The following is an 11,622-nucleotide window of genomic DNA, read 5'->3' as shown; positions in this document are numbered from 1 at the left end:
ATCCAAATTAGAATATTTGGCTTGATTTTGTTCAGCAGGTAATTGTAATCATTTATTACTGTAAACATACATTAATCACTTTTCATAACACTGATATTTTACACATATAAATTCAATTTTTACCAACCTATATAGGGTTTAGTTTCAGTGAACATTTTCAATTGTAGTCTTGATGTGTGTTTATATATATATTAACAAAACAGGCCAAAACAACACAAGAACTACATTAAAAATGCTGCATAAATTAAAAGGGTCACCAGGGTACAGGCTATAATGTGGGATATAAGATGTGAATTACAACAGTACTTCTAAAGGCTTTATTATAGCTTTAACAATATCATACAAAAATCACGTCATTACTCTAATTGTCTCTCACTCGCATCTTTCTATTAATAAATACAGGGATGACTTAAAAACAATGGTTATTACATGTCAGCACTTAGTTGCTTAGATTTTTAAGTACTTTAAAGCAATAAAATATGCAAGTTGGTGCAAGCATATAGGAATGAAGAACAATGGATAACTATAGTTAAGTGATGGATAACTATAGTCAAGTGATGGAGAACAATGGATAACTATAGTCAAGTGATGGAGAACAATGGATAACTATAGTCAAGTGATGGAGAACAATGGATAACTATAGTCAAGTGATGGAGAACAATGGATAACTATAGTCAAGTGATGGAGAACAATGGATAACTATAGTCAAGTGATGGAGAACAATGGATAACTATAGTCAAGTGATGAAGAACAATGGATAACTATAGTTAAGAGACTTTCAGAACTGGGATGATTGAATGAAAGCAACTTTGATATTGACAAACCAAAATACTCTTTGTCAAGTAACAATTACTCATGAAACTTAACATATATTTTTGCACTTTGAAAATTACATAAGATATGAAGTAATAAATTCTGACTAAAAGAAACGTTTTGTATTTCTAAAACACCTTTTATACAAAAGTTTACACTTCTAGCATGTAAATGAAACGTATCCACACCAAAGTACAATAACTGTATGAAGATTAACACCTTTTCAAGAAAAAAAATGAGACATTAAATTTTTTTCAAGTTTTACAAGTCTAAATTTTTTTAGATAATTTCAAATTATCCTACACAACTACTAAACTGGTTATTTTTCACGAGACTTTCCTTTATGCCAGTAGAACTGTGACTGTTCATTGTTATATAGTACATCAACCAATCACCATTCAATAAAAGTTTGGGTGAAAAGCAAATGCTTTTGTTGTTGTTGTTAAGAGCAAAATAACACAATAGGCTATCTGTGATGTGATGCCCATGGGTGTTGAAACCCAGTTTTTAGCATTATAAGCCTTCACACTTACCAATGAGGGACTCACCAAACAGAATAGATGATTTTTCACATGGGTACAAATAATCCTCATTGTATCAAAGTTTGAGTAATAAAATTAAAATCCAAGGGCATAAAGTTAATTCATCATTTAATCTAGTCCTTACACAATTACCACTAACATGAGTATAAATCAAATATTCTACATGTTTAATCAGGTAAGTGGAGTTTTTCAAAAATGAGAACTCATATTCTTACATCTTTGTAAGGTCTGTTTACATTTATAATACACTTCCACACATGGATCCTTATATGTACTTTAGGTCCATTCCTGATATTAAGTTGTACTTCTCAAACATTTCTGAACACAGTTATTTGTATTCTAGGTTCTTTGCTGGGGCTTAGTGGTATTTCTCAAACATTTCTAAACACAGATTTTTGTATTCATGACTCGTTGCTGGGTTTAATGGTATTTCTCAGACATTCCTGAACACCAACATTCGTATTCTAGATTCGTTACTGGGGTTTAATTGTCTTTTTCAAACACTTCTGAACACATACATACTTGTATCCTATATTCTTTTCTAAGATATATTGGTACTTTTCAAACACTTCTGAACACATATAACTGTATCATACATTTTTTTTTTTTAGATTTTGTGTATTTTTCAAACATTACTGAATACAGATACAAGATTTTTTATTTACAGAGATATTCTCTAGCTTATTAATAAGGCTGTTCAGATAAATATGTGATTGTATTGCTTAATAATGTTCACTTTTATCTTACATACAATTTTTTACAAGCTTTAGGTGACCGTCCGAAATGTGACATTTATAAATGTCCCATGAGCATAATCCAAATGGAAATTATTAATTTAAAAAGAAATTCATCACAATAACTGTCCAAAAAGTATATCTCATAGCTACAAGTAAACTCACTGTAACAAAGATTATCATCATCAAGTTACAGACAAAAAGGATTAACAAGTTTTAAATATTTTAAAAACATTTTGAAATAACTTCTTTTCACTTCAATTTCCAGAATAAACCAACAAATAAGGAAGTGAATGGACAACAATACTCCTTATTCTTCTTATACTATATGAGATAAAATAAAAAATTCAATAAATCTGTAAAAAGATTTTAAAGGTGTTTTGAAGTACTCTATCAAACTGGGTAAAAACAGACAGTTCAGTAATGTTCTCCCAGGGAAACAAAATAATCACTTTCCTTGGTATCTTTCTTAATATTTCCACTAAAACTGCCATATAGAAAACCTTAATCTCTTTCTGTCTTTCATTCAGCTAATTGCAAGAAACCTCATCTACAGTGCCAGTTTCAAGCTGCTATACACTCACTTGTGGGATTCACATTGCAATAAATGTGACCGTAAACTACATTTTGATGTTGCCCCATGACTACCAGTCCACCTGAGACCCTCACCAAACTCCACTTCAAGCTTTTGCTCAGGATCCTGCATATATTTATCAACAACAGTATGCTTTACAGTATCAACTTTGTGGACAGGTGACTCTGTGTCATGAGTGACAGAGTATGATGCCCCTCCAACATTGTTCATTATACTGACAGGGATGTAAGTTGGCATTTTCTGAAGACAAAAGGAAACCTAAAAAATAAAAAAATAAATCTCAGAAAATTGTCTTCAGTCACTTCTAATACACGTTTTTCTGCTGAATATATTTGTGAAATATTTGGACAAAGTTCTATATTATCTACATCAAGTAAAGTTACATTTTCTAGAACTCAGTGACTTAAAAGTAAAAAAAGAATTATACTATAAAATATTTAAGCAAATGAAATGGAAGAAACAAACTATAAATTACAAATGTGTTCAAGTTTGATATTTAAATACAAGATATACAGGTTTCATAGTATGTAGTAATAATCAGGTGATAGAAAAATCCACTTATCTGCTCATATATATGAGAGAAGATACCAAAAGGACAAGCAGAATTTGAACTTATCCAACTGAACAAAACAACAGAGTTTGAGCAGGTGCCATACTGAAAATATTTGATTTTACACATCATACAGTTATTCATTACTGTGGCCTTGCAAAAAATGGTACCCAACATTACAACTGGGTAAATAACTCAATTATTTAAGATAACCAATTACCTATAAACATTTCTTACATGAATTATGTCATGTTAAATAAACGAATAATCAACATTATGATTCAATTAATTAATAATTGTTTAATAAATATTATAATTAAGTTGATTAATGTCACAAAAATGATCAATTACGCAAAAGTAGTTTTTCCGATCATAACTTTTTATGAGTGTTTCAACCATCCAAGTAATTAAAATATTGCCATTATTTCTCATTATCATTTTTGATTAATTCAAGGCTGTTCAGCTTAATCAGTTAGTGTCATGACTCACAAAACTAATCAACTAATTAATATTAGTGTTTCCAATGATTACTATCCTCTATTATTCCGATTATCTAAGTCTCGTGTGAGAATAACTGATTAGTTGAATGTAATCAATTAACAAATTTCACAGCTCTACCTGACATACAATCCTTCTTTGTAAAAAATGGTTCACTGATAAAAAAAACCAAACTTATGTCAGTCTTGCAACTATCTACAGCCATTCAGAGGGAACATACCATGAAAAAGTACAATAAAGGAATGAGACGTAGACCTAACTGAATTGATTATTGATAGAGCATGACTTTAAATGGATTGAGAGTGGAAAGGAAAATTTCAAGAAAATAAAATTGTTGGAATCAACTCTAATAAAGTAAACCAGAAAAACAAATAGTAAATGATAAACAGTTTTACACAAGAATAAGTACAATATTTAAAACTAAAAACCTCATTCACAAATTCATGGGATGAAAGAAGCTTCTGGATGGATGAGTAAATATTACCAACACCTATTCTAAAGGATATGAATTACAAAATCATTTATTCATCAATTATTATTTTTATTACTCAAAGTAATTTTTTACTCTCTTTAACTTTTGGGTAACATTCATTTTGAAAAAAATAAATAAAAACTGAATTCATCCACTGATCAATAATAATTTCAGCATGTAATGTTCAGAAATCTGCCATGCTACAAATGAGGTGGATTAGTATATTACTGATGTCTAGTTTTCACTTTCTATACAACATAAATGGTTACCTGACTGTGACAAGTTCTTCCAGTGATCTTTTCAGCTTGTTTACAAAGTCTATGATGGGCTTCAGCAATTGCTAAGGTAGCCTGGTGGATTTTACAATAAATTTTCTCCCCTTCCAAAGTATGGAAAACAAACATACCTTCTCCAGTGCTGCAGTGTCTAAAAGAAAATTCTGAAACTTATTACAAACACCACTTCATAAAATTCTTAACAGAACTGCTATTTTATTTCTTATATATGTTTAAATTTACATTCGAGATAAAGTTGTCCTAAAATAGTAATCTGAATATTCATAATTAGAATATCATGAAAATCTTTATGTATAGTACCAATTTCTCAAGTTTATACCACAAAAATAATTCTAAAACTTTCAATATGAAATGTGCTAATGTACTGCTAAGACTGAATAATAAATTCAATACCATACCTGCTGAGAATAATAATTCTGAGTTATGTTAGCTCTCGGCAGTCCAGCCAAGTCAATGATAATATGTACTTCGAGTACTTTTAAGTGTGGAAAACAGACTGATGCAAGTGTTTATCCACACACTCTTGTTACTTTTAATATCCACAAGATATACAGCAATTAATGTTCATGTCTTAGAAGAAATTATTATCTCTTGCAACATTAGCTCCCGTCATAAAGCATCATGTTATTACATAAAGGACCAACAGCATTACTTTACTCAGATTCCACTGATTTCACAAGTAATACTAGAGCAATTTTGATTCATGTAACTAAGTAACTGTCTTAAAGCATCATGTTATTACAAAAAGGACCAACAGCATTACTTTACTCAGATTCCACTGATTTCACAAGTAATACTAGAGCAATTTTTATTCATGTAACTAAGTAACTGTCTTAAAGCATCATGTTATTACAAAAAGTAACAGCATTACATTACTCAGATTCAGCTGATCAAAAGTGATGCTCTAATTATCAGACATGATAACAGTAAAAAAAGCCAAAACTCTGAAAATTTGTTGAGGCAAACAACTGTTAGGCTGGAAGTCTGGGGCCTGCAAAAGGCCCCAAAAGCTGAAGAACTTTAGACTCTCTACGGTGTGAACTCAGCTTTTCCTGGCTCCAAATCTATTCTTCACATCAACATTACTTTTTTTAGTATTTTCTCAATAGATTTATATGTTTCTCAGAAATGGCATTGGCCAGTACATATAACTCAGAAATCTGCAAATTGTGCCTGAATTGTTTGATCCAAGATAGATGTATTACATAAAATATAAATATCAGTTAATTCAAACAAACTCTGAAAACAAAACACAATTTTTCCATATAATAAATATTTTTAAAAACTGTTTCAAAATTAACTGACCTTCCTGCTTCAAAAGTAAACTTTGCGGGATCACTTCCATATCTTCGTAGTGCAGTCAATGGCCAGGACACCAACTTTAGCCTGGGATTTGTTACATCCCACAAGTAAATATTTTCATGTGTCACCTGAAGCAGGCACTCTCCAAAAACATCCAATTTCGGAGTTGGCATCAAATAAACATGAAATTGTTCTGAAGGTAGAAAAATATTCAATATTTACTATAAAATTATTTTGAAGCACCTCAACTAAAGATACTTAATACACTGTAATTCATACTTTTGTAGCTCTAAACTCGGCTCTTTAGACATTTTCATACTAATGACAATTATTAGGTAGATTTACCTTCTAATTCTTTCTGAATTCCAGAACTCAAAACATCTGGTTCTCCAGTGCCAAGCCCTGGCTGGGGTAGAAAACACTCCTGAACCAACACTTTCACCCATGTATCTGCTTCAAGGTCTATAATAAGAAAAGTAAAATCTTTAGTGAAAGAATCTAACACTTTTAATATATATATGTACTTGGGTTATTCATGTCCAAAATTAATTTACAGAAATTTCCGTAAGTACATTTTAAGTAATCTATTGCTTTTTTAAATCTGAAGATCAATATTCCATGCATTATTTTTCAAACACAATATATCTATTTTAACCTTTGTGAGCTTTTAAATTCAGCAGAAACAAGGTGTATTGAAAGTTGAATAACTACCTGAATAATAGCTAAACTAAGAAATTCATGTATTTAATTATTATTACACTCTTGAGCACATTGATTACTAAAATAACTAAAGATAAAACTGTTGCTATATTTAGTATTAATGACTATGGTGACTTGAATCTTTTATACACTAACAGACTTTCTAACTAGTTTTTAAAGGTTAAGCCAGATTTTTAGTGGATGTTGTAATACAAGATTAAGGACTTCATTTTTATTCAAAGTTAAAGTTAATGAGTGAAATAAAACACCAAATGAAGTTGTGTAATGGACATTCTGAATGGTACCATGTGACTTTTCTACACACTTAATGCTTTTTTTTTCTTTTTCTTTATCAGCCGTCATCATGAAGATTCATAAAAGTGCATCAAAAAATCTCTTGCTATTTCATCATAAAGTTTGTCCAGTTTAATAAACTGAATTGTTCTTAGTACAATAACAAAAACATACCTGAATCACAGGCTAAACTCTTAGTGGTGCTATCTTGAAAACAAATGTTGAATGCATGTTTCCGTACACTAGTTGTCAACCTTGATACAGAGCTGACTGTATTTAATAATGCCACTTTGTGAGCTCCGCCAGTGCGAGCTGTTTTTTCATCTACATATTTCTCAAGACGACATGGTCCCTTACTCGAGGCTCGGCGTAGCACAATCCACCTTCTTTGCCACAACTTCAAGAGAATTTAATTTCATAATGGTCATTATTTTATAATAAGCTTACTACAAAGTGAAAATAAATCCTGCCAAAACATTTTACATAAATCAGCATGGATACACTAAGGTGAATGCAAAGGTTACACACTACCCAACTACTCATGAATTTAGGTGAGGTTATGGCCTATTGAAGAGTCATTACACCATACTAGCAGAAATGCTACCCTATGAGCAGCTGTTTGTGCTAGTAAATTCTAACCATAGTATTTATACCTCATTGAAAAAGTTTCAGAAAAAATGAACATTTTGTAAAAAAGGATTTTTCTGGGAAGTACTGCATGGGAAAAGTGTTTGAATTGTGCTGATTTAAAATGTAATGTTTTTCTATATTAAAAGTGGTACCCTTTAATGAAAAGATGACTTTTTTTAAGAACTCCATTTTATTAGTACTATATTTACAAATTACACCAATAAAGATATAATCAAACTCTAAGTACAGTCCTAGTGAAAGTCAGTTTCTTGTTGTGAGGAGAGTATTTTTGTTTAAAGTTGTATTTTGTGATAAAGAAATTGTTGTTGCACATACCATAGTTATTTTTCTAATTGTATGAATCTTGAATACCCAAAGTTTGAAATTTTTTATGGATTTTTATTTGTGATGCCATTCAATAGATGGCACCATATTGTATTTATTATTTGGGTCATGTACACAGATAAGATACATATATACACACACTACTTCCATTATAGTAAGATTACTGATGTATTACATGTACAACTGTAACATAAATATAAACTTCAATCATTATGATAAACAACAAAAGTTATGTTCTTATTTTTAAATTTAAGAACATTAAACATCCTTTTTCTGGTCTAACACACTGCTCTGTTTTTCTTTCTCTACCATAGAATGTCTTCTTTGCTGAAAGGCTAACCACTCTGTGTTAAGTATAAATCTAACATTAGGTCTAATTAGCATACACTCATAATCAAAGAATTTTTTAGCTTTCCACATTACTATGTATGTTTGGGTAATAATTTTTTCTGAAGTTTCAAAAATTAATGTTTTACCTATTCATCAAAATATACAACATAAGTAAACTATACTTAAATCTGAAGAACTTCTTAAACTGTACAAAATCACTGTAAATTGATTGAGAAAATCAAGTCATGTTATAATAAGTTTGAGTAATCTTTTTTTAGTGCTGACATAAGCATTCAGTTAAATATTGTTATTTAATTAAGCAAACAGTATAATCTACTCAAATAATCAAAAGCTTTTGATGACCAGTTAACAGATGTTCCAATTTGTCAGAATATTTTTTTGACAGAAAAACTACGAAACATTAACAAAACTTTTTTGTTATATACTTTTATTCCTTAAGTTTAAAATTGTAATTAGGAGTTAATTAAAATTAGCAATGTGAACTATATTTACATGTAATCATTTCAGATAATTGGTAATTTTTGCTTACATTCCCATTAAAAAAAAACAGCATATCTCAGATACAGTGGTAGATGGTAATGTCACATACTAAAAACATCACTCTCTTTCCTATTCTATAGTCATCATTGTGTTCCCAGCACAAATTAACTGTTTTAACTTTAACTAAAACTCCAATAAAATTTCTTCAAAAGTCCAACTTAGTGCTTGAGTAAAATTTAAGATCTATAGAAACCTTAAACATAATAGTTTAAAATGTTAATAACCTATAATTTATGAAAAAAAATAAAAACTTACTCCAAGTTTGCGACTGCGAATTCTTGTATAACTTTGCTTTGCTATGTCTCTTGTATCAGTTGCCATTCTTTTAGGCAAGTATTTATCTTTCGTAATGCATTTCAGTTTACCTAAACAAATACCAAAAATTCCATTTAGAATAACTATTCTTATTTATAGTGTTTCACTTTTGATTGAAAAAAATAAAATAATAATACAAGCCTGAAAATAAGCAATGGATATGAACAATGTCCATCCCAAAAATATGGTTTGTCCGAAACAACTGTGTTGGTACTGTTTATTTGTTCAACATATGAATGTAGACTAAAATGAATGGAAGGACTTTATTGCGCTCAACTCTGCAACATCGCATTAAAAGAAAGATATATTCTGCTATTATAATATTTTCAAGTACTTTTGCAAAAAAAAAAAAAGGCCCCTTTTCAAGCCCTTAAAATTCCATTCTCAAATCCTGTTGCAGAATTATCAAAAAGTTTTTCAAGAAGAAGGAATTGACATTGTGGGTGCCATTACTGCTTTAAAAAAAAATTTTAAATTCAAACATCCATTAGAGTGAAGTTACAAGATCTTCCAGGCACAAAGTGTTTGTTGAACAAAATGGAATGTTCAAATGGAGTGCACATATACCAGTATGACAAAAATCTGGAATTATTGGAATCAAAGAAAAATAGAAATAACTATGTCTATATCTTCTTGCATATCTTCCGATTTGGATGACTCTGGAAGATCCTTGTTAGAGAAAATTGCTCTCATACTGAATAGTGTATCATGGGTAGTTAGAGTAACTACCAGGTCATTCCATTTTACTGTTGTGTTTTACAGGCCTATTTAATGCTATTATTTACACGTTTTATGAGAATAAAACAAGAGAACAAATCAACTTTATCAATGTCTTCCATTAATGTTTACAGTAGCATAATCATACATATTAAAATGCATATGACAATTGCTATCTGTGTCAACAGATGCAAAGTAATTGGTGCCCGACACTTTGTCAAACACTGAAGAAAGATATTTTGAGGCTTGTAATGGTTGAATGTCTAGGAGATCACCATAAAAATATAATTTTAGAAATACTATCCATACTAATTATAACACATTATTAACATCTCCACTTTCTGGGTTTGAAACTTATCCAGTACTTGTGAGAGGTGTAATTATTCGTGGATTTTGCATAAAGTAATTAGACTTATTACCAGTAATTTTGAGATTAATCAGAGATCAAATATAAAATGTGTATGAAACTTTTTTGCAGATAATAAATATTTGACAATTATTACTCTAGTATTATTAGTCTAATCAAACACAAGCACAGGCAGTCACTAACACAAAGCTTATGTGTGTCATAACACTTTCTGGATTGACATATTAATTATGTACAAAAACTAAGTTTTAGTGTTACTCTATGAAAATTGTTTCACTAAGTTTCAACCTTTTAAGTTTTGCAATAACAAAATGCTGTACTTAAATATATTAAATGAATCCTGGCTAAAACTGTTAAGAGAAATGCATTAGGAAATTACGACAGATTATTCACGAAAGCCTACCTTAAGCCTACAATTAGACCGATAACATTTCCCTATTTTATATTTACCAGTATTATTGTTAGTAATCGTATTACTAGTAATGCTAATGTCAATTTTACTGTGGTACCACTAGTAGTCGTATTTTAATTTTTATTACGAACACGACTAATATAATAATATTGAGAACAATATTAATTCTGATACTATTACTAACGAAATAAGTAGTAATACTAAAGAACTATGTCAACTACTACCGCTACTAGTAACTGTTATCCTCCTAGTAGTAATGATAATATTAATATTAGTAGTATTATTACTAATATTAGTATTACTTAGTACTTATCAAATATCACTAAGTACCGAGACTCAAGTCTCATCATTACTCTCATGCATTTTTAAAATTTCAAAACATAAATTACTGGATTTCATTTTACTTCAAAAGCTTACAAACAATTACAACAATAACTTTATGATAAATCAAAACTAATTAAGAACTTACAGAATATTAAGTGACATTAAAATGACGACTGACGTCAAACGGATGAATGAACTAATTGGTGACCTCTAACGAGAAAACCATATTTAGAAGAATATTGTGCAATATCTATATTAATATAATAGTACCGTCTGTTGTATGTTCATGTAACTAATTCGCAGGGTATGGATAGATCTTCACCAAAATTGGTATGAAGGTTCATTAGGTATATGCGGGGGGTACATAAAAATTTGCGTTTGAGGTTTTTATGAGCGTTTTTTACCACTACCTCACGTCCTGTGAATGGATCTTCACCAAATGTAGTAAATGGAGGTTCATTGGGTCCAAGGTAAGATACGTACAAATCTTGCGGTTTTTATAGGCGTTTTCGCGCTTTTTACCACTACTTCGCCCCCTGTAGATGGACCTTCACCAAATTTGGTTTGTTGGGTCTATGCAGAGATATATGCAAATTTGCGTTCATATTCTGTGTTTTGTAGTTTTTATGGGCGTTTTTTCATTTTTTTTCTTTTTTACAATTACATATACAAAGAACCAAACATAAACAAACGAAAAATCAAGGAATCCATCTGAATTTAACAAAATAATCCTAATCTAAACCAACACCTTGGGGTGCCAAGATATCTCTTCTAAGTCGTGCAACAATATCCGATCATGTGACCTCTTTGTTCCATACTGTATATA

At 30.2% G+C, this 11,622-nt stretch overlaps 1 protein-coding gene across 5 annotated transcripts; it reads right to left on the bottom strand.

The window, feature by feature from the left end:
- Positions 1-6: 6 nt before the first annotated feature.
- On the bottom strand, positions 7-10,998 carry LOC106461996 (docking protein 5-like). 5 transcript variants are annotated; one of them, XM_013921863.2, is made up of 7 exons: positions 10,942-10,998; positions 8,917-9,026; positions 6,970-7,192; positions 6,148-6,264; positions 5,806-5,995; positions 4,474-4,630; positions 7-2,942 (listed from the first exon to the last, which is right to left on the bottom strand). In XM_013921863.2, the coding sequence occupies exons 2-7, from the start codon at positions 8,980-8,982 to the stop codon at positions 2,670-2,672; spliced, it is 1,026 nt and encodes a 341-aa protein (XP_013777317.1). In that variant the 5' UTR covers positions 8,983-9,026; positions 10,942-10,998; the 3' UTR covers positions 7-2,669. The 5 variants fall into 5 exon arrangements, with proteins under 5 accessions (XP_013777317.1, XP_022244821.1, XP_022244818.1 ...); XM_022389113.1 differs by lacking the exon at positions 10,942-10,998 and adding an exon at positions 10,877-10,895; XM_022389110.1 differs by lacking the exon at positions 10,942-10,998 and adding an exon at positions 10,862-10,877.
- Positions 10,999-11,622: the final 624 nt, after the last annotated feature.

This window comes from Limulus polyphemus, unplaced genomic scaffold, assembly GCF_000517525.1.
Source record: "Limulus polyphemus unplaced genomic scaffold, Limulus_polyphemus-2.1.2 Scaffold1072, whole genome shotgun sequence".
In the NCBI taxonomy this organism is placed as follows: domain Eukaryota; kingdom Metazoa; phylum Arthropoda; class Merostomata; order Xiphosura; family Limulidae; genus Limulus; species Limulus polyphemus.
The sequence above is the reverse complement of the archived record's forward strand: the minus strand, read 5'-3'. Positions and strand labels throughout refer to the sequence as shown.

Coding starts and splice junctions, on each gene's coding strand:
- LOC106461996 (XM_022389110.1), bottom strand. Junction 6,265..6,969: donor GAGTTTAGCCTGTGATTCAG/GTATGTTTTTGT, acceptor TTCTTATTATAG/ACCTTGAAGCAGATACATGG. Junction 5,996..6,147: donor AATTCAGAAAGAATTAGAAG/GTAAATCTACCT, acceptor TTCTACCTTCAG/AACAATTTCATGTTTATTTG.